This window comes from Myotis lucifugus, unplaced genomic scaffold (genome assembly GCF_000147115.1).
Source record: "Myotis lucifugus unplaced genomic scaffold, Myoluc2.0 scaffold_35, whole genome shotgun sequence".
NCBI classification, from domain to species: Eukaryota; Metazoa; Chordata; class Mammalia; order Chiroptera; family Vespertilionidae; genus Myotis; species Myotis lucifugus.
This window is the reverse complement of record NW_005871083.1, coordinates 4,344,749-4,367,755: the sequence shown is the minus strand read 5'-3', so window position 1 is coordinate 4,367,755 and position 23,007 is coordinate 4,344,749. Positions and strand designations below refer to the sequence as shown.

General features: G+C 45.1%; 1 protein-coding gene across 1 annotated transcript in view; it reads left to right on the top strand.

Moving 5' to 3' along the window:
- The first annotated feature begins 3,034 nt into the window (after window positions 1-3,034).
- Window positions 3,035-23,007, top strand: part of BCO1 (beta-carotene oxygenase 1) — a 36,097-nt gene continuing 16,124 nt past the window's right edge. Inside the window, exons 1-6 of the mRNA XM_023752582.1 lie at window positions 3,035-3,098; window positions 9,769-9,897; window positions 13,426-13,555; window positions 15,526-15,673; window positions 17,525-17,688; window positions 21,216-21,423. Of these exons, the coding sequence (XP_023608350.1) occupies window positions 3,035-3,098; window positions 9,769-9,897; window positions 13,426-13,555; window positions 15,526-15,673; window positions 17,525-17,688; window positions 21,216-21,423 (843 nt within the window). The remainder of the gene's footprint in view (window positions 3,099-9,768; window positions 9,898-13,425; window positions 13,556-15,525; window positions 15,674-17,524; window positions 17,689-21,215; window positions 21,424-23,007) is intronic.

Sequence of the window (23,007 nt, the reverse complement as noted above, 5' to 3'; positions counted from 1 at the left end):
GAGAATGAATCATCAATAATGAGAATCATTAAATTAGCTGCCTCCTTCACGCCCCCTACTGGGGATCGAGCCTGCAACCCGGGCATGTGCCCTGACTGGGAATCGAACTGTGACCTCCTGCTTCATAAGTCGATGCTCAACCACTGAGCTACAGTAACTGGGCCTGACTGGTGTCATTCGAAGAGGAAATTTGGACACACAAAGAGACACTAGGGATGCAGGCCCCCAGAAGGAAGACTATGTAAGGACACAGTGAGAAGAGGCTATCTGCATGCCAAGGAGAACAGCCTCAGAAGCCCTGCCAACACTTTGATCTTGGACTTCCCAGAAATGTAAGTAAATAAATTTCTGTTATTTAAGCCACCCAGTCTGTGGTCCTTTGCTATGGTAGCCCTACAAAACTAAGACAGATAGATATCTATCAGTATGATCAATATATTATCACCATTATTTAAAAAAATCCTTATCTCTGAATCCTTGTTCCCAGGGTGCAGATGGGTCCTAAATGAAGAGAGCTTGCCTTGGTGCCTCAGTATTTTGTAATAAGGCAATGGTATCAACTAAAGACTGGCTCTCTCATGGTCCTCCACTCGTCAACACAACCACCTGATACTTCATTCAATAAAAATCTAGCAAACATCCATCATGCACTGGGGCTGTGTGGAATTGTCACAGATTATGGTACACATTGAAGTCAGACTGCCTGGCTTGGCTTCCTAATTCGATCTCTTAATAGCTGTGTATCCTAAGGCAAGTTGGTTATCTTCCCTGAGCTTTCTCATCTCTAGAATGATGCTAAGAATACCCATCTCATACGATTATATAAGGCCAGAGCGAGCTGTTACATGTGGAGTGCTTTGCAAAGCACTTGACTCAGAAAATGAGCTCAATGGTTGGGGGCATTGCTTTTCTGAAGACACAAAATGGACAAGAAAGGAGAACATGTCAGTTTTCATTTATACCAGTGATTCCCAAAGTGGGCGCTACCCCCCCCCCATGGGCGCTGCAGCGATCCAGGGGGGCGGTGATGGCCACAGGTGCATTTGGGGGTGATGAGTAACTGCTATTAAAATTTTAAAAAAATTAATTTCCAGGGGCTGAGTAATATTTTTTCTGGAAAGGGGGCGGTAGGCCAAATAAGTTTGGGAACCACTGATTTATACTTTTAATAAAGGAGAATATGTCATGTTTTCATTTATAATTTCAATATAATCCTCCCAACAAACCTTGTGACATATGTATTGCCATCCAGTTTTGCCAAGTGAGGATGCAGCTTTCACAGCCTGGGAATAAATAACCCTGACATGGATACACATGTTTAGACCAGATGGCAGAATAAACTGGCAAGTATTACGGGACTTAATGGGAAATGCAGGTCAAAGGGAAGTGGCTTCTGAGAGAAGGGGCCAGAATAGGGAGGCAATAACATTGATGGATAACTGTTTGGGGCCAGGTGCTTTTACTAGATCTTTGATCTACAATAACCTTGAGATTTTGATATCATTATGCCCCCATTTTACAGTTAAGGAAATAGAGGTTCAAAGAGGACAAGACACACAGAAAAGGGAGGAATGTGAATCTGGTATCAACACAAGTTTGTACATCTGCCCTGGATGTGGGCTTCTCAATGTCTGCTGCACACAGAGAATCATCTAGAGCAGTGGTTCTCAACCTTGGCTGCACATTAGAATCACCTGGGAATCTTTTTAAAATCCTGATTTCTGGGCCTCATCCTCCAGAAATTCTGTTTCTTTGTTACTAATGTTGTGGCCCCACCCCATAACAAAGAAAGAATTTCCGGAGGATGAGGCCCAGAAATCAGGATTTTAAAAAAGATTCCCAGGTGATTCTAATGTGCAGCTAAGGTTGAGAACCACTGATCTAGAGACATTTTTAGGACATTAAATGGCTGGGCTCCATCTTCAGGGATTCTGAATCATGGCTCTGGAGTGGGGCCCAGCCAGGTGAAAGGAATGTGCAGCCAGAAGGAAAGCACAGCCAGCTGCTGTCGGAACTGAGCCCTGAGCTACTGGAACACAGTCTCCGCCCGGGCCTGACAGTAATTCCACTCAGCGGCCGCACCACCCTCTTTCCTTAGGGAATGGCTGGTTCTTTCTTTAAGCAGCACAAGTTAAGATGAGCTCACGAATTTATCACCCAACATTCCCAGCAACTGAATATAGATTTTAGGCAATGGCATTGCATCAAGATTCACAAATATAGGGAGATCCTAAAATCAAATTCAGGCATCCTTTCTCCCTCCTGATAGGCCAGGAAGTTAAGCTGAAGTTTGTTCTTGGTTTCCTCCATTTATTGTTTAAATAGGTACATAAAATATTTTATGTTTACTTCTCCAAAAGAGAAATACGAATTAAGTTGCTCTTTACGTATGATTTGGAGGGTGGGGATGGGGAGTGGGGTAGGAGGCTCAGCAACCTTTATTTAAAACCAAACCAAAAAGTCCTTTCCCGTCTCTGCAGAACTTCTCATGATGTGCAGCAGGAATTCACATGATTAGCGTGCTCTTGGCACCCCCTGATTCCAGGTGTCTTTTCTTCTTCTTCTTCAAGACAATATGAGTGCTCATCAATGAGTCCAGGTGTCTCTGATGGTCCTGACAGCCTCCCTCCTGATTATAAACCACCCCCACCTCCTGGTCGGATTATTTCAGATGGCTTACCCAAGCTGAACGCACTGCTAAATTGTCTCTCCAATCTAAGCCCAGCAAGAAACTAGCTTTTCTCCCTTAAACCAAAAGTGGAACTGGAAAGCGAGAGACAATAGGAGGATTAAAGATTAACTAGGACACGTGGCTGGGGAATTGACATTTGACCAAACATAAGAAGCCCAGGTGCAGCTTCCCCCTGGTAGGTGAAGAGATACCAGGCCCTCAGAGAAGGAAAAGCCAAGGGAGAAACAGGGCACGCCAGGAGGGAAGCTGCCGGAGGCGCAAGGAGGAGCCAGGGAGCAGTCGCCTTGAACACAGAGGAGTGTCTGCTCACTGTCAATGTCACTCTCCCTCGGGGCCTGTGCGATGGAGGTACTATTTGGCAGAAATAAGAAAGAACAACCAGAGCCTGTGAGAGCCAAAGTGACAGGTGAGTGTTTTGTACAAATGATTGGCTCCTCTGATGTTTAGATGTATGCTTTTTTCTGCTTTTTAAAGTTATTTCTGGAAAACAGTATCTGGGAGAAAATGACCCATAAACCAGACACATTCTCTGTGACAATCTAGGTGTGCTTTTGTATATTATAACTCGGTTTCCAAGGAGAGGGAACTGTCCTCACTATTTCCAGGAGAAAAGTCCCAGGAATGCTGCATCTGGCATATACTGGTATACAACGGGATTATTCTGCAAAATGTGGCCCATTCCAACTGGGTGCTGTATTTGTGCAAATGTGTGTATCCTGAATTAATTTCAAAGTGGTGCGAGAAGTGGGGTGAGTTCCCACTCCTGCATGTGCTCACCGGAAGGCATGGGGAACCTGATGTGATGTCCTCCCAGATACCACAGGGGTGGTTTGGGCATGGAGTGCCTGCAGAGCCAAAAGACCCATTCCTTGTGTCTCCTTTATTTCTCTGGCTTTCTCCTCTTCTGCATTGCAACTTGACTTTCTGGTACCGTCTTGTTTAGATTCTACATACAGGCTAGTGACTGGGTCTGAACTCTCGGGTCCCCAGCTTGTCGTTTGCTCTGTGTTCTGAGAACAGCATGTGGGGCAGCTCAGGCTCAAAGTTCATCTTTGGAGAAATTAACTGGATATTTTACGTGAGGAGAGGAAAACAGTGAGCATTCTTTAGGAGGAAGGTCAGATTGGAGCTTTTCAGCTGAGAATTTGCCTTGGAAATTGCATAGTGCTCAATAAATGTTGTTCCTATTATGTATCTATGACATTACCTCTATGCTCCAATTCACCTCTCACCTGCTCCTTCATCCTGGGTTTCTCTGAATAGTCCCCCCAAGGGGACTTAGTGTCCCAAGGCAAGAGACTTACTTGGCTTTTTTTTCCTCCCCTTTCCTCCATATTTTTTTTAAATAAATCTTTATTGTTCAGATTATTACAGTTGTTCCTCTTTTTCCCCCCATAGCTCCCCTCCACCCAGTTCCCACACCACCCCCTGCCCGTACCCTCCCCGCACTGTCCTCATCTATACGTGTACGATTTTTGTCCAGTCTCTTCCCACACCCCACACCCCCTTCCCCCTGAGAATTGTCAGTCCACTCCCTTTCTATGCCCCTGATTTGATTCTATTCACCAGTTTATTCTGTTCATCAGATTTTTTATTCATATGATTTTTAGATTCACTTGTTGATAGATATGTATTTGTTGTCACTTTGTTGTTCATAAATTTTTTATCTTTACCTTTTTCTTCTTCTTTCCTCTTCTTAAAAGAATTCCCTTCCAGCATTTTCATATAATACTGGTTTGGCGGTGATGAACTCCTTTAGCTTTTTCTTTTTTTTTTTCTTTTTATAAGCTTTTTAAAAAAAAATATTTTATTGATATTTTTACAGAGAGGAAGGGAGAGGGATAGAGAGCTAGGAACATCAATGAGAGAGAAACATTGATCAGCTGCCTCCTGCACACCCCCTACTGGGGATGTGCCGGCAACCAAGGTACATGCCCTTGACCGGAATCGAACCTGGGACCCTTCAGTCTGCAAGCTGACGCTCTATCCACTGAGCCAAACCGGTTAGGGCTCCTTTAGCTTTTTCTTACCTGTGAAGCTCTTTATCTGACCTTCAATTCTAAATGATAGCTTTGCTGGGTAGAGTAATCTTGGTTGTAGGTTCTTGCTATTCATCACTTTGAATATTTCTTGCCACTCCCTTCTGGCCTGTATGGTTTCTGTTGAGAAATCAGCTGACAGTCGTATGGGTACTCCCTTGTAGGTAACTAACTGTTTTTCTCTTGCTGCTTTTAATATTCTCTCTTTGTCTTTTGCCCTTGGCATTTTAATTATGATGTGTCTTGGTGTGGTCCTCTTTGGATTCCTTTTGTTTGGGGTTCTCTGTGCTTCCTGGACTTGTAAGTCTATTTCTTTCACGGTAGGGGAAGTTTTCTGTCATTATTTCTTCAAATAGGTTTTCAGTATCTTGCTCTCTCTCTTCTTCTGGCACCCCTATAATTCGGATGTTGATATGCTTGAAGTTGTCCCAGAGGCTCCTTGCACTGTCTTCATATTTTTGTATTCTTTTTTCCTTTTGCTTTTCCAGTTGGGTATTTTTTGCTTCTTCGTATTTCAAATCTTTAACTTGATTATTGGGATCCTCTAGTCTGCTGTTGGATCTCTGTATATTATTCTCTTTTTTTAATTTTTAAAATATATTTTATTGATTTTTTTACAGAGAGGAAGGGAGAGGGATAGAGAGTTAGAAACATCGATGAGAGAGAAACATCGATCAGCTGCCTCCTGCACACCCCCTACTGGGGATGTGCCCGCAACCAAGGTACATGCCCTTGACCAGGATCAAACCTGGGACCCTTCAGTCCCCAGGCTGATGCTCTATCCAGTGAGCCAAACCAGCCAGGGCTGTATATTATTCTTTATTTCAGTCAGTGTATGCTTAATTTCTAATTGATCCTTTTTCATATCCTTGAGGGTCTCACTAAATTTATCAGCGGTTTCTAGAAGATTCTTGAGTAACCTTATAACTGTGGTTTTGAACTCTATATCCAGTCGTTTGCTTTCCTCCATTTCTTTCATTTGTGACCTGTTTCTTTGTCTCTGCATTTTGGCTGCTTCCCTGTGTTGATAGAGTGGCTTTGTATGCTAGGTGTCCTATAGGGCCCAGTGGCTCAGCCTCCCTAATTACCTGAGATGGACACTCTAGGTGCACCCCTTTGTGGGCTGTGTGCACAGTCTTGTTGTAGTTAAGCCTTGATTGTTGTTGGTATCCCTGGGAGGAATTGACCTCCAAGTCAATTGACTGTGAGGACTAGTTGTGTCTACAATGGGAGAACTTCTGTGCTGGAGACACCCTTATGGAGCAGGACTTGCTTCAGTGGGACTTTGGCGCTCACTGAGTCTGCCCCCTTGAGTGTGTCTCTTATGGATGTGAAGAGTTGTAATCTGGATGGTCTCACTCTGACCACTGGGTAGACTGGCTCTTGAATCTCCAAAGAGGTACAAAGTCAGCCACTGCCCGAGGCCACCCAGCAGGAGCTACAGAGAGATCTGCAGATTCCTCCTGTTTGTTTGGGGTTTGGAGGTGCCCAGATGAGGCACAGCTGTGAAGGAATGCAGGCTGCTGATGAGCCTTAGGCCTTCTTTTGGAAGCTCTGGGGTTCTCTGACCCAGCTACAGTTTAACAGGTTTTTAGGGGGAGAAAGGCCAGGCCATTCGTATGCAAAAGCCTCTGCTCACAGCTTGGGTGGGGTTGTAAATTGGGTGGTGCGGGGGTCTCAGGGAGTCACCAGGGTGGAGCAAACTACAATGGCTACCAGTCTGCTCTGCCTTGGAGAGGTCCTGGGGTCTGTGTCCCGCAGCCCCGTGTAGGAACAGTGAACACTGCAAACACCTCTGTGAGAAAGTCGCCCTCACATTCTGGCCCAATGCCAGACAGTATAGTTTCTCTCCATATGAGTCTGGGTCCCCAAATTCTTGCCCAGAACTGGAGTTCAGAGCAGTTGGGAGCTTGTATCTCCCACCCTATTGAAAAAGACAACAGCCCCTTTCGAGCATGCCTCTATACCTCCATACTTCCACACCTGCACTCCTCCTACCGGACTCAATGCGTGTTTCTCTTTCCTTCTATTTGTAGAATTTCCACTCAGCCAGCTTTCCTGTGGTTCTGGATGATATTCGTTTTGTCTTTTAGTTGTAGTTTTAATGTGGTTGTGTGCGACAGCAAGTTCAGGTGTTTACCTATGCCGCCATCTTGGTTGTCTCTGTCCTTTCCTCCGTATTTAGTCCAATTCTGAGTCCTATGAGTTCTGTCATCCAAGTCTCTTTGCTGTCCACACTCCATAGCACAGCCAGAGACAACTTTCAAAATCCCAAATCTGAGCATATTTCATTGATATGAGATGTTCAGAAGAGGCAGATCCTTAAAGACAACAAGTAGATTAGTGGTTGCCCAGGGACTGGGGCTGGGGAGTGGGAATGACTAATGTGTGGGTACAGAGCTTCTTTTGGGGGTGATGGAAATATTCTGGAATTAGATAGTGGTGATGGTTGCACAATATTGGGAATATACTAAAAATCCCTGAATTATACACTTCAAAATGGTGGATCTTATTTTGTGTGAATTTTCTGAATAAAAAAAAAAATTGCACCCATCAGCAGACGAGTGGATTAGAAAACTGTGGTACATCTACACAATGGAATTCTACGCTGCTGTAAAAAAGAAGGAATTCTTACTATTTGCAACAGCATGGATGGAACTAGAGAGCATTATGCTAAGCGAAATAAGCCAGTCAGAGAAAGATAAATATCACATGATCTCACTCATTTGTGGAATATAATGAACAACAAACTGATGAACAAAAATAGAGCCAGAGACATAGAAGTATCGAACAGACTATACAACCTATGAAGGAAGGTGGGGGTGGGGTGAGGGGGTAAGAGATCAGCCAAAGGACTTGTATGCATGCATATGAGCAAAACTAATCGACACAGACAGTAGGGGGGTGAGGGCTTGAGGTTGGGGGTGGGGGTGGCAAAGGAGAGGTCAATGGGACGAAAAGAAGACTCATGTAGTACTTTAAACAATAAAGAATTAAAAAAAAATTGCAGCCGGGTCAGCATGCCTTAGTGGTTGAATGGCGACCTGTGAATCAGGAGGTCATGGTTCAATTCCAGGCCGGCACATGCCCAGGTTGCAGACTCAATCCCCAGTGGGTGGTGTGCAGAAGGCAAGGTGATCAATGCTTCTCTCTCATCCATGTTTCTATCTCTCTCTCTCCCTTCCTCTCTTTCTAAAACAATAAAAACATATTTTTTTTTGTAATGTCAAAAAAAAATCTGATCCTGCCCTGGCCAATGTGGCTCAGTTGATTGGAACATCATCCCGAACACCCAGAGGTTGCAGGTTCGATCCCTGGTTTGGGTGCATGTGGAAAACAACCTGTCGATGTTCTCTCTCACATCAATGTTTCTTTGTTCTCTCTTTCTCCCCCTCCCTTTCTCTCTAAAATCAGTAAGCATATCCTCAGGTAAGGATTTTAAAAAGTCTGATCCTATTATTCTCTGTTATAACCGTCAAAAGTGTCCCATTCTTCTGAACATAAAATCAAAGCCCTTGGAGTATGGTCTTGTTGACCTTTGTCACTTGGCCCCTGCTTACCTCTCTAACCTCAATACTTATGATGTTCTCACTCAAAAATTACAGTCCAGCCCTGACCGGTTTGGCTCAGTGGATAGAGCGTCGATCTGTGGACTCAAGGGTCCCAGGTTCGATTTCGGTCAAGGGCATGTACCTTGGTTGCGGGCACATACCCAGTAAAGAGTGTGCAGGAGGCAGCTGATCAATGTTTCTCTCTCATCGATGTTTCTAACTCTCTATCCCTCTCCCTTCCTCTCTGTAAAAAAATCAATAAAATATATTTTTTTAAAAAGTGTCATGAATCAATGGCAATACAATGTTTGTTGTTGTTTTTTTAAAAAAACATTACAGTCCAGTCTCACTCAACAGCTGGCACATCTCCTGGTCTTTAGACTGGTCTTTGATCTCTTGGTTTGGGTTCTTTCAGCGACAAGCATTCAGGTGTAAGTAGTTTATTTGGGGCTCGATTCTAAGAAATACTGGGAGGGAAGCCAAAAAAAAGGAGCATTTCAAGACACTGACCACTGGGAACCATTGGAGCTGAATCCTCTGGGCATAGTATAGCACTTGCCTCACATTGTCCCAGCTCAGGGCAAGGAAGTGGTGGCATTTGACCCCCCACGCCCCACCCACTGATGCGTGAGAACTGCCTCCAGGGACGTTAGCTCTCCAAGGTGCTTCCAGCTTGTCCAGCACTTGAGCAGAGCAGCTCCCAGCAGGAGAACAAAGCCCTCAGGGGAGGTGGGTGGGGACCAACACCATCCGCTACAGCACTCTATCTTTGGAGCAGTGCTGTCCAATAGAAATATTATGCATGCCATATGTGCAATTTTCAGTTTAATAATATCCACATTCAGAAAAGTAAAAAGAAACAGGTGAAGTTAATTTTAGTAGTATATTTTATTTTGCACACCAGACATATCCAAAATATGACCAGTTTGACATGTAATCAATATTTTAAAAACTGCTAATGCAATATTTTGTATTTTTTCATAGTCCCTGAAACCCGGTGTATATTTTATACTTAAAGCACATTTCAGTTTGGACTAGGCACATTTTAAGTGTTTAATCGCCACAGGGGGCTGGAGGCTACCATACTGGATTGCACAGCTCTAAAATGTTATTTCCTCCGGCAACTTTCCCTCCAGTCTCATCCAAGTTGCTTCCCCTAGGAAGCAGCTCTCACCCTACTGCACTCCCCTCACCTCCTGGCTGCATCTTGCATTGCCTTTAGCACAGTTCATTTTGACTGTTCATTCTTCTGTCTCTGTCTCTCAATGGACGGAGAGCAACTTAAGGACAGGGGCGATGCCTCTTCATCTTGGTATCCTCAGGGCTGGCACCATATCAGGCATATGACACACTTTCTGGAAATGACTGCTAGGTAAATGAATGGATGTAGTGAGTGGTATGGCCTCAATTCCCTTCCATGGTCATTTCTCCTAGCTTTTTGGTTTAGACATGGAAACTGGAAACTAAACATTCTTTCTCTTAACAGGCAAGATCCCAACCTGGCTACAGGGAACACTGCTTCGAAATGGCCCTGGGATGCACACTGTGGGGGAGACCAGATACAACCATTGGTTTGATGGCCTAGCCTTGCTCCACAGCTTCACAATTAGAGATGGTAAAAGCACTATATTAGCTTTCTATATGATGTAACAAGTGACCATGAATTTAGTAGCTTCAAATAATACAAATTAAATTTTTTTTATAGTTCTGGAAGTTGGGAGTCTAAAATGGATTTCACTGGGCTAAACTCAAGGTGTTGGCAGGGCTGCATTCTTTCAGGGCTCTAGGAGATAATTCACTTTCTTGCCTTATCCAGCTTCAGAAGCTACCAGCATTCCTTGGCTTGTGGCCCCATCTTCCTCTTCAAAGCCACCTCTCTCTCTTTCTCTGTTTCTGTCTCTCTCTCTGATTCTGTAATCACATATCCTTCTCTGACTCTAACCTTCTTATCTCCCTCTTATAAGGATCTTTATGATGACATTGAGCACATCAGATAATCCAGGATCACCCTCCCTCTCAAAGTAATTAAGTAATTACCTTAATTATATATATGAAGTCTCTTTTGCCCTGACAGGGAACTTATTCACAGTTCCAGGGACTAGGACATGGACCTCTTGGGGAGGTGATTATTCAGCCCACCATAAGCATAAACCTCCCTGGAAAGGTGGCCAAGGTTCCTTTTCAAAGAGTTCAACTTGCAAAATAATATGTATTCTCAATAAGGTGGGCAACCACAGGCAGAAGATTACAGGCTTTGGAATCAAACATGCATCAAATCAAAATTGGGGGAGTACGGAGCTGAAAAGATCAAAGTTGAATGCATTGCTCAGAAGAGCCATGTCACTCAAGTAATACATTCAGTAGCTCTCCCTGAGTGGACACAGAATATAGGGCAGAAAGTAGGGAGTGCCACCGATAAGGCGAAATTCTGAGTTCAGGGTACTGGCTCAAGAAGTGGATTGTAGCCCTAACTGGTTTGGCTCAGTAGATACAGCGGGTCCTGGGTTCAATTCCCGTTAAGGGCACATACCTCAGTTGCAGGCTTGATCCCCCACCCTGGTTGGAGAGCACGTGTGGAGGCAACCAATCAATGTGTCTCTCACACATCGATGTTTCTCTCTCTCTGTTTCTTCCTCTCCCTTCCACTCTCTCTAAAAATCAATGGAAAAATATCCTCAGGTGAGGATTAACAACAACAAAAAGTGGAGTGTAAACTCTTTGCTGTTGGCCACTGGCTGGTTTATGTCACAGCAGCATGAGCTGAGTTCTCCAAGAGGTCCAGGATGGCTTGCATGAGGCTTTAATAGGCTCAGGGGCACATGGTGGGAAAATTCATGTTCAAGAACTTCAGCTCGGTGAACTTTTTCTTTAACCCCTGTGCTTTAGGCTGGGCAATCTGTGGTCACTCACCTCCTTTGGCCTCTGCAGTGAAAAGAGCATAATCATCCTCCCCTGATTGCTGTTGTGATGCTTAGAAGTATAGATGACTAGCAAGGGCCTGGCACCTGGGAGACGCTCAGTAGATTAAAAACCATTATCACTATTTCTGGGGTTGAATCCCAGCTCCACCATCCTAGCTAACATGCACCTATGTTGTGTGACCTTGGCCAAATATCTCATAGAGTTGCTGTGGAATTTAAAGGCATTAATATGTGTAAGAAGCTTTGTATAATGTCTGGCATATAATCCGTGCTCAATAAGCATTAACAATTATTTTTGCATAACTATTATTTCTTCCAAGCCAGTCAGCAATTATTGACTCTATGCCAGCAATTTGCTCAAACGTTTCAGGAATGTGTGAAAACCATGAGCTCTGTTTGCAAAAACTTAGACATTTGACTCAGACTGCGCTGCAGAGAGGGTGGTTCCATATTTCCTGATAGCCCCAAGCTCTAACAATCTCCTCCTTTTCTAGACAGAAGTCACCAATGGTTCCGGGGGGAATAAATGCTGTGCTGGCTGAGGTGCCTAAAAGGTGGCTTCCTTTCTGTGAGGCTCTGCCTCACCAGCCTGCCAGGTCCTCTGTGGCCATATCTGGTGCTCATGTTGATACTGTAGGAGGTGTTCTGGTCCCCTCTTTGCAGGTGCAGAAATGGAAACTTTAGAGAGGTTGAGTGACTTATCCAGGTCGGGCTGAGGTCTCAACTTGTGTTGTCTGGAGTTTAGTTTGCAGCCATCCTCCTCCCTCGCCACACACACACACACACACACACACACACACACAGCCATTCCCTCCCCCAAACCAGACCTTATTCTAGAAGATTCCAAACAGGAGACTGTTTACTTGTGTTCCTTTAGAACAGTGGTTCTCAACCTTCCTAATGCCGCGACCCTTTAATACAGTTCCTCATGTTGTGGTGACCCCCAACCATAAAATTATTTTCATTGCTACTTCATAACTGTAATTCTGATACTGTTATGAATCATAATGTAAATATCTGATATGCAGGATGTATTTTCATTGTTACAAATTGAACATAATTAAAGCATAGTGATTAATCACAAAAACAATATGTAATTATATATGTGTTTTCCGATGGTCTTAGGGGACCCCTGTGAAAGGGTCGTTCGACCGCCAAATGGGTCGAGACCCACAGGTTGAGAACCGCTGCTTTAAAAGGAATGTGGCTAATTGGACTCTTCCAGGAGCGGGGGTGGGGTAGGGTGGGAGGTGACTCCTTCTTTAATGTCAGCCTTGAGCAATTCCAGAGACATTTTCCTGTGGCCCCAAGTGCTCCGTGCTCTGGGGCTGGTTGTTTACAGGAAATGGGCTGCCTGGATTGGGTGTTTACATTTCAAGTAAACAGAATTCAACATTTTAAGTAAAGCACCACAGGGCCAAAGCACCTTAGCCAGTGCCTGTGGGTGGTGACTCTCAGAGAGAGGCCAGGAAAGAACAGCCCAGTTCAAGGGGAGACTAGGATGTCCCTAGAGCAGCTTCTGTGTAGCATTTGGTTGAAGACCAGTGTGTGTAGCTTCACCAAGCCCTAACTCAGGGGTCCTCAAGCTTTTTAAACGGGGGACCAGTTCACTGTCCCTCAGACTGTTGGAGGGCCGGACTATAGTTAAAAAAAAACTATGAAAAAATTCCTATGCACACTGCACATATCTTATTTTGAAGTAAAAAAACAAAACGGGAACAAATACAATATTTGTATTTGCATGTGGCCCGCGGGCCGTAGTTTGAGGACCCCTGCCCTAACTGATCCTTCTGCCTCCAGGATTTTGTTGGACAATCCAGAATTTCAGCAGCCATCAGTTATCAATGTGTAACAATGGCCCAAAGCCTTGTCCACTCTACTCTGCATCTCAATAGCATAGGTAGCTTTTATTGAGCACCTACTATATGCCAAGTGCTATACAGGCCTTAAATGCCACAGTAATTCTGTGAGAAAGGTATCAGGATCCTCATGTCACAGTGAAGGGGGCTAAGCCTGCACATGACACAAGGTCAAGTGCATGGCTGGTAGATGATGGAGCAAGGATTCATATCCATGTGGAGACTTGCATCTCCTCAGGGGTAAAGCTCATGCCTATACTGCTCACCCTAATATCCCCCGGTAAAACCCCTGGGATGGCTGAAATCTTCGTGAAAGCCTGGTGAAGGTGTCAGCCTGCGATGATTCTGCTTCTTCTCTTTCAGGTGAAGTCTATTACAGGAGCAGATACCTGAGAAGTGATACCTACAATGCCAATATGGAGGCAAACAGGATTGTGGTGTCAGAGTTTGGAACAATGGCCTATCCAGACCCCAGCAAAAACATATTTTCCAAGTAACTGTCCATTTTGAATCTGGTCATGCTTTCTGATATCCTTGATGGTCAAAACAACCAGTGTTTGCTGCTCTGACGACGGCCTTTAGGGGAGATGAAAATGTCACGTGACCGGCCTTGGCCTGTCTTCACTAGGCAATTTTCGGTCACTGATAGCAAGAGAGGCAAAGAGCATCTGACAGATTATTAGGTATTCTCCCACATGGCTGGTGGGAGAGCAATTTGAAAGTGTCTATCAAAATTGCAAATGCACATTCCCTTCAGTCCAGAGGCATACTTGTTCCTGGTATCTATCAAAATTGCAAATGCACATTCCCTTCAGTCCAGAGGCATACTTGTTCCTGCTGAAATGACAAACACACAACAGGGGAATGGTTAGATTACTAACAGTAAAACTACAAAAAAAAAACAACAACAACAACAAAAAAACGTACCAGGCAGAAGTAAAAAAAAAAAAAAAAAAAAAAAAAGGATGTTTTCTATGTATCAAATGGGAAGATATATTAAGTTAAAAAAAAATCAAGGTATATAAATAGCAAATAAGTCCTGGCCGGGTAGTTCAGTTGGTTAGAGTGTCATCCAATATTCCAAGGTTGTGGGTTTGATCCCTGGTCAGGGCACCTATAAGAATCAACCAATGAATGCATAAATAAGTGGAACCACAAATTGATGTCTCTCTCTCTCTCTCTCTCTCTCTCTCTCTCTCTCTCTCCCTTCCTTCTCCCCCCCTTCCTTTCTCTGAAATCAATAAATAAAAATTTAAAGAGCAAATAATATGCTATATTTTGTGTAAAAAGGCAGGAAGAAATATAGATTTATTTTGCTTGTACATACAAAAAGAAACTGGAAAGATGCATAAAGGAGGTGGGAAACTGGCAAATGGGAGAAAAGGCTAGGGGAAGAATTTTAGTTGTATATATTTTAAATCATCTGGGTTATGATGCATATGAATGTATTACATATTTAACAATTAAATTGTTGGCCATGGAATCGGGCTTGCTGTCAGTATCCCCTTCCTGGTACTCTTTATATATTATAGAAGAATTATGAAACGTATTAGGGGTAGAGGGACCCAGAGATGGATGATGGCTTCTGCTTTTCCAGAATTGCTCTAAACTCACATTTGCAGGAGGGGGAAGAGGCAGCAAAGAAAAGGGGAGGGGAGGGAATGAATATAAAACCACCTTTGGGGCATCCTTGCTGTTATATTACTTGCCAGTAGAGGGAGCACTAACCAATACAGGAATCCAGGGTCCTTTTTTTTCTGCTTTGGGTTTGCCTTTTTTTCTTTTTCTTTTTCTTTTTTTTCAATTGAATTTATTGGGATGATGTTGATTAATAAAAGTATACAAGTTTCAGGCATACAATTCTATAATACATTATCTGTATATTGTAGTATGTTTACCACCCCAAGTCAAGTCTCGTTCTATCCCCATTTATCCCTTAACTTTCTTGAGTTTGCCTTATGATCAAATTAGTTATGGGTTCTTAACTTAAAATTAGTTTGCTTTCTTTAAAAAAACAACAACAACTCATTTTCTGGACAAATTTGAGGTAACCAGTGTGGACTCACATTCCTGCCAAAAGCAAAGATTAGTTGTTTTGCTAGTCTTTAGGGACCATTATGGGTACATGTATGGTTTCTATAGAGCTTCTTTAAAATCTTCAGAATAACCCACTAGTTCTTTCTGGCTTTGGTGCGGGAGACTTTTGGATTTTTGAGAGCCCAGGAGGGCTCAGTTGGTGGCCATGTTGTCCAGCTGATTGTCACTCCTTAGTTTATTCATTATGGTGGTACCTTTGGCCACTTGATATCTGAGTCCTCAAGTGACATTTTGGGACTCAGCACTTTTTCTGCCTTAAGTTGAAGTAGCACATTTTAAGTGTTAGGAAAACTAAAATCATCTCAAGCAGAATTTTCCAGCTGGGTAGACCCAGCCACTGACCCATCGATTTGCTTTCTTCCCCAGAGCTTTTACCTACTTGTCCCACACCATCCCAGATTTCACAGACAACTGCCTGATTAACTTCATGAAGTGTGGAGAAGACTTCTATGTGACCACGGAGACCAATTACATCAGGAAAATCAACCCACATACTCTGGAAACTCTGGAAAAGGTATCGGTGAATTTACAATGAGCATCAGTTTTTGACTCAAGACAGGAACCCCTTAAGGGGTGGCCATGTGGCCTGCAGGAACTCATGGCATTTACACTAGATTCTAAGCTTTTTTAGGGCTGGGACTGTGTTTTTTTCATTTTTGTGGCTGTTTTCGTTCCTAGGGCTACCATAGCAAGCGCCACAAACCAGGTGGCCTAAGACAATAGAAATTTGTTCTCTCACAGTTCTGAGGGCTGAAAGTCTGAAATCAAGGTGTCATGGAGCCATGTTCTCTCTGAAGGAGGACAGTGTTCTCTAGGGGAGGATCATTCCTTGCCTCTTCCAGCTTCTGGTGGTTGCCAGCAATCCCTGGTGTTCCTTGACTGATAGATAGGATGTATCACTCTAGTCCCTTCTAAGGATATAGATCATTGGATGAAGGCCACCCTGATCTAGCATGACTTCATTTTAACTTGATTACATCTACAAAGACCCCATTTCTAAATACAGGTACCAGGAGTTAGGACTTCAACATATCTTTTTGGAAGACCACAACTCAACCTTTAACAGAGTCCATAATTCTTGGCTCTGAGTGGTAGCTCAGTGAGTGTCTAAGTGAATGGCTATGCTGGACCTCCCAGGAATTGCAGTGGCCCTACCTTGTATTGACCTGAAGAGGGAGGCATTAGACAGAGAGCAAGAGTACAAAAATAAATGCCCAAGCAGATGCCTTTCCTGGGCCGAATCAAGTCAACATTTTTGTCAAAATCAATAGACCCACTTTCAATTTTTTTCCAGCTGGCCGTTCAAAGCCTCAATGACTTCATCATACATTTTAATGATCTGTTAAAAGGAGCACTTTTCTTAGCTGTGAAATTATATCCAGCTCTTTTTAAGCGAGGTGACATAGGTCTAACTGATGTATGAGTTCCACAAAGTCACAGAGAGGAAATACTAGGAGAGAAAGGAGTATTACTTGAACAGAGGATTGCCTGACTTTTGGCTGGGGGCTGTGCTGTACTGGGGAGGAAGGGCATACAGCAAGTTCCCAGGCCACCGCATTGTTCTACAGCTGTGGCTTGTTCAGAGTGGGCCATTATTGAGCTTGCTAGTTGAATTTTCTTTGACCACATTTTTTTTTGGTCTTACGTGTGTATTTTTTATTACTCCTCACCCAAGGATATTTTTTCCATTGATTTTAGAGAGAATGGAAAGGGGCAGGGAGGAAGGGAGGAAAGAGAAGAGAGAGAGAGAGAGAGAGAGAGAGAGAGAGAGAGAGAGAGAGAGAAACATTGATGTGAGAGAGACACATGGATTGGTTGCCTCCTGCCACCCTTTGGTGCACAGGCCGACACTCTATCACTTTGCCACACTGGGCAGGGCTGAACAAATGTTTTTGTAACCTCTCCATTCCCAGAATAATCCTATGAGAGAGGCCTGGAGATTTCTGCCTCTGTGGAATGCAAAAGGAGATGGTTTAAATGACTTCAGCAGAATGACACAGAGCCGTGGCCAAAATTAGCACTATGGCTGCCTCTCTGCACAGGTCATTGCTTAGAGCTCTCTGTGGTGAGGTGTCCTGTATTCACTCTGAGGACCCCGACAGGGCCAGGAAGCAGGATCTGAAAAACTGCCACAGAAAACACACGGCTCAGTAACCCCCTGCAACCTATTTGCTGTAGAGGCCCCCCATGAGGTTATATCAGTTCACAAGAATAAACCTTCTCTTGAAAGGTGAAGTCTGCCTTATTTTCAGATGAGACAATGTGCAGAACTAGCCTTCATCTCTTTGAACCTAGAATCAGTCAGCTATTCATAGGATTTCAACTTCTCTTCTTTTTAAAACCAGGTGCCTGTCATATTTTTCAGGTTGATTATCGTAAATATGTGGCTATAAATCTGGCAACAGCACATCCTCATTATGATTCGGCTGGAAATGTTCTCAACATAGGCACATCAATTGTGGACAAGGGGAAGACAAAATATGTGATCTTTAAGATCCCTGCCGCAGCACCAGGTAGGTCGTCCTGGGGGTACAAGAAGCACGGACACCAGGTGGCTCTCTCTGAAGAGTTCTGACTTTTGTTCATGACACAGACTCAGTCTGACACTCCCTCCCAGATGGTCCAGATGACCATGAGCTCTTTTCCCTTCTCTAGGAGAAAAGAGATGTTGCTGGGCTTTCTTTCAGAAGAAGTGAATCCTTTACTATTCTAACCTTTTCTGTAGTTTACAGTTTGTTTGTTTGTTTGTTTGTTTGTTTGTTTGTTTATTCATCCTTCATCCACCCATCCATCCACTCATTTGTCATCCACACATCCATCCATATATTTCTCATCTACCCATTTCCCTTTCCTTCCCTCCTCCCTCCCTTCTTTCCTTTCCTCCCTCCCTCCCTTCTTTCCTTCCTTCCTTCCTTCCTTCCTTCCTTCCTTCCTTCCTTCCTTCCTTCCTTCCTATCATTTTTTTAGTCTTCTGACCAACTTTTATATGTCAGGGCTGTGCCACCCACTTTCATGCCAGCCCCCGAAGCCAGGTTCCCAGGGTTGTTCAGGGAGCTCAGCCCTGCTGGGATCAACTCCAGTTCCCCACCCTGCTCTGCAGGCCTTCTGGACCTTCTCCACTTAGCACAGGGATCCTGGAGGGAAGCCCAGGCCAATTGCGATTGCGTGTTCCTGAGGGGGAGGAAGGTGGGGCTTGTGGCCTTATTTTGTCCAGGACCCTTGTGGGCACCTCACCCAGGAGACCAGGCCTCCCGTGGTGGCTGGAGATAGGGCAGAACTATACGGGTGCTTGGCTTGGCCTCCTGGTTTAGGAAAACTGATTTTCATCTGTGCTCCCGGCTGCTCCCTCTCCCCAGTCCTGTAGGACCTCCTAGGCAAGCTACCAGGCTCTGATGGCAGATGTGAGCAAGCCCCTGAAGTCAGAAGGTGCAATGAGTATTCTTGTTAAATGGAACTCCTATTAATTAAAGCAATAAATGTATCTAGGGTGTAGCTTAGAATCCTAGAATGTCAGACCTGGGGGTGGTCTAGGCATTTGAGTTTACCACCTCATATTACAGAGGACTATGAGGCCCAGGGGATCAGGTGACATGCCACGGTCACAGCTTACAGTAACGTCATGCAAGCAGCTACCGCGAGCGCCTGCTCCCTGCTGGTGGCTTCCCTGGGATCACACCCATCTCCTGCCTGCCAGGCCAGGGTGCTTTTCATTTTGGTTTGCTTTGTGCTTCATTTGTTTTGTGTAAAAAAGAACTAACCCGCAACCCACAGCCTCCCTCCCACCAGCCAGCTGTTCACAATGTGCACAGGTGGCCACAAGGAAGGGAGAGACGCTTGCAGACAGCTCATTAGAAATCAGCCCCAGGCCTGGGAGGGGAGGCCTTTTGGCCCGTGGGTGACTCATGCTTGCAGAGGAATAAGAAAACTGAACATGTACTGAGCACCTTCCGTGTTTGGGCACTGGGCGAGGTACTTGGACTACTCCATTATCTCACTTTTCTCGTCCTTCATGCTGTGAATGTTATGACCCCTAACACATAGCAGAGGAGGTAGCCAGGCGAAGGGGCTGTCTTCTTGGTTTACCCTGTAACTTTGGCCATAATGATAGATCATTCCACCAAGTCTCAGGTTCCCATCTGTAAAATGCGAATCATACAGCCTACCTTGATGGTCACAATATATGGAAAAACCCCTCATCACCAATAGGTACTTAGTCTCTCCCAGGTGTTTCAGAATGGGCAATGGCAAGAGAAATTCATGAAACCCTCTGAAATACATGTCTGTATTAGAAAAACTCCAGTTTCCCCACCTTTGTGTCTCCTTCACTTTGACACTCCAACACACTCCCAACAGTTCTGACCCTGGCTGGGGGTGAGAGGTTCCCCACACCAAGCAGTTCTCTGTGATGCCCACTGGTGTCCTGTGATTTCACTCAGTCCTAAGGCTATCTACTTGATAGTGACAACCCCATAGGTTAAGGCAGGGGTCCTCAAACTTTTTAAACAGGGGGCCAGTTCACTGTCCCTCAGACCATTGGAGGGCCGGACTATAGTTTAAAAAAAAACTATGAACAAATTCCTATGCACACTGCACATACCTTATTTTGAAGTAAAAAAAACAAAACGGGAACAAATACAATATTTGTATTTGCATGTGGCCCACGGGCCATAGTTTGAGGACCCCTGGGTTAAGGGCTCAGTCCCACAAGACTGCTCCTACCCCACTTCAGATGCCAGTCACAAGCAGTAGGTCCCCAGGTTATCCACAGCTTCTGTCCGACTTGGCTACAAATCAGGGCCCCCGCCCCCCGGTTTCAATTAATTTGCTAGAACGGCTCATAAAACTCAGGGAAACATGTTTGCCAGTTTATTAAAGGCCACAATAGAGTATACATATGAGTATACAGATGAAGAGATGCAGAGGGTAGGGTCTGGGAGGTTCCGGGGCTCAGGAATGCCTGTCCCATGGAGTTGGGGTACATCAGGCTCCCAGTGTGCATGTGTTTGCTTACCTGTAAGCTCTTTGAACCCCATACTGTTGGAATTTTATAGAGGCTTTCTTAGGTAGGCATGATGGATGATTAACTCCATTTCTAGCCCATCTCTCCTCTCTGGAGGATGAGGGATGGAGTTGAAAAATTCCAAGCTGTAATTATGACTTGGTCTTTCTGGTGACCAGCCCCCATCCCGGAGCCCACCCAGAGTCACCTCAAAAGATGCTCCTCATGCTCTTATCACTTGGGAGTTTACAGAGCTTTCAGGAGCCCGGGGTCATGGGTGGGGTCAAAGACCAAACATTAGAACAAGAGATGTTCCTCATGCTCTCACTATTTAGGAAACTACACAGGTTTTAGGAGCCCCATGCCAGGGCCTGGGGGCAGACGCCAAAATATACTTTTTCTATTAACTCACAATGTCAGATGAGGGTCCTCAGCTAAATATCCAAGCATTAGCCTGAGAGCTGGCCCCTCCCCTGGGCCAGCCTGATGGAGCCTCAGGCCCAGCCCGCCTGCTGAGCCCAACTCCATGTTTCATTACGCGCCTCAGCTGATCCATATGCACATCAGAGTTTGAGAGCATTGCTCCAGAACAGGGGCTGACAAACGTTTCCAGTAAATATTTCTGAGAGTCAATATTTGAGGCTTTGCAGACAGGTAGTCTCTGTTGCAACTACTCAGCAGCGCTGCTCTGGCTCGAAAACAAAAGCAGCCGTGGCCCCTGCATAAAGGAGGAAGCATGCTGTGTTTGTAATAAACCTTCATCGAAAAGCAGGTGGAGGCGGGTTAAACCTGAGGCTGTGGTTGTGGACCCCTGGCCCAGAGGTCTGACTGTGGTTCAGTTTTCAGATGCAGAACCAGGTCTCAGAGTGGGGTGGGCCTGTGCCCCGCATCAGCTAGGCAGCACCCCTTCACCTGCTTTCCTCGTCAGCTCCTTTTCCAAGGTTCTTAGTGACCAGGTCAGTTTGAGGGGCTCTGCTGCAGGTGATGGTGCTGTGGTTTGGGCAGCCAGGCCCTGCTTGGTGCCTGAGGCTTGCTTTTCTCCAGACAGAACGAAGAGGAAGAGCCCCCTGCAGCACACGGAGGTGCTCTGCTCCATCCCCTCCCGCACCCTCCTCTCCCCAAGCTATTACCACAGCTTCGGGGTCACCAAGAACTACATCGTTTTTCTCGAGCAGCCCTTCAAGTTGGATATTCTCAAGATGGCAACTGCGTACATCCGGGGAGTGAGCTGGGCTTCTTGCCTGGCTTTCCACAGGGAGGACAAGGTAAGCCCTGGCTGGGCCTCATGAGGACACGCAACATGAGGACAGCCAGAGTGAGGTGTCCCTGGACACTGAGACGGAGGTCAGCACGGAGGAGGTTTCGTAGGAAAGGAGGAAGTAAGCTACCATACAGCCTCCCCGGAGGCATCAGCCAACCTTCCAGAGAGTTCTGAACTTAGGGTGGTCCTTCAGAGAGGTCCTGAGTTAGGGCAAGGATGCTGGGCCTTTATGGTCCCAAATCAATAAGTCAGTGAAGAAGACTGTCCTGAAAAGGTAGCCTCATCAACCAAGGCAGTCCCCACTCACCTCAGTCCTAACCAATATCTGGGCTCCTTCAGCCTCCATTGTCCATCGACAAGGCCTTTTCAGCACCCCTGTGGCCGCTGTGTAATGTCAGGGCAGGGGGGCCGTAGATTGTTCAGACATCATAATGAGAGCGTTCCACCAGACGGTACAACAGAAACATCTTCCATGTAGGGACACCTGGGTGCACCAAGTATGTATGTGTGGATGCATGTGAGTGTGTCCATGTAGGTATGATGTCTATATATGTCTTCACATGTGTATATGTGTATAAATGTGTGTATGTCTATATATATGCATGTACATGTGTATGTATGTTTTTTTTTGCTGCTGTTACTTGTGAAATATTATCAAGTAATTTCTATACTTCCGTGCCATTCAGATAATATGGAAGTATAGAAACCAACCTATTAGGCCCCTTCCCACCTCGTCCCCACTCCTCCCCCCCAACCATTGCCCTCTCCAGAGAGAACTACCATATCCGTTTGACATCCTTCTGTTCCTCTTTCCACGCACCACACGCATCTTTATGTACATATACAAATGTGTATCCCCCCCTCCCCTGCTCTTTAAGGCCTATCTTTTCTTCTCAGGGAGAAGAGTAAGGTGTTCAAAGGAACAAAGGGCTTAGGTGTGGTCCCTCCTCTGCTAAGGCCTTCCACTTATTTTCCATATTCCTTGGAATAAGATCCAAAGGCCTCACTCTTTGGCCTGTAAATCCCTACACACCTCATCCCAACCAGGGGCTCCCTGCTCACTCCACCTCCTCCTGTATCTCAAACCAGCCACACACATTCCTGCCTCAGCACCTTTGGGTTTTCTATCCCCTGGAATATTCTTCCCCGCATGGCTTCCTACCGAAACTACTCTAGGTCTCAGCTCCAGCCCCCTGACCTCGAGGCCTTCCTTGGTGAACTTATCTATAACAGACCCTTCCCCAGGCTTCTCCATCCCCGGGTCTGCTTCACTTTTCTCAGTAGCGCTCATCATCCTTGACAGATGATATATTTGATCATGGGCTGTCGGCCTCACCCCAACTGAAATATAAATTGCAGGAAAGCAGAGGCTTGGTTTTATTTTGTCTCTCTAGTTCCTGAGAAATTGCCTATGTCATAGACCCTCTATAAATATCTGTGGAATGAATGAGTGGGGCAAGGGGGCGGCAGGGGAGCCAGTTAAATCCCCCAAACACTTCTGGGAATGGCGAAGTTAGGCCACATTGTTTACTCATAGGGTGAACCATAGGTAGTCTCTTGTGTGCATTCCATTGTTCTGCCTCCCCAC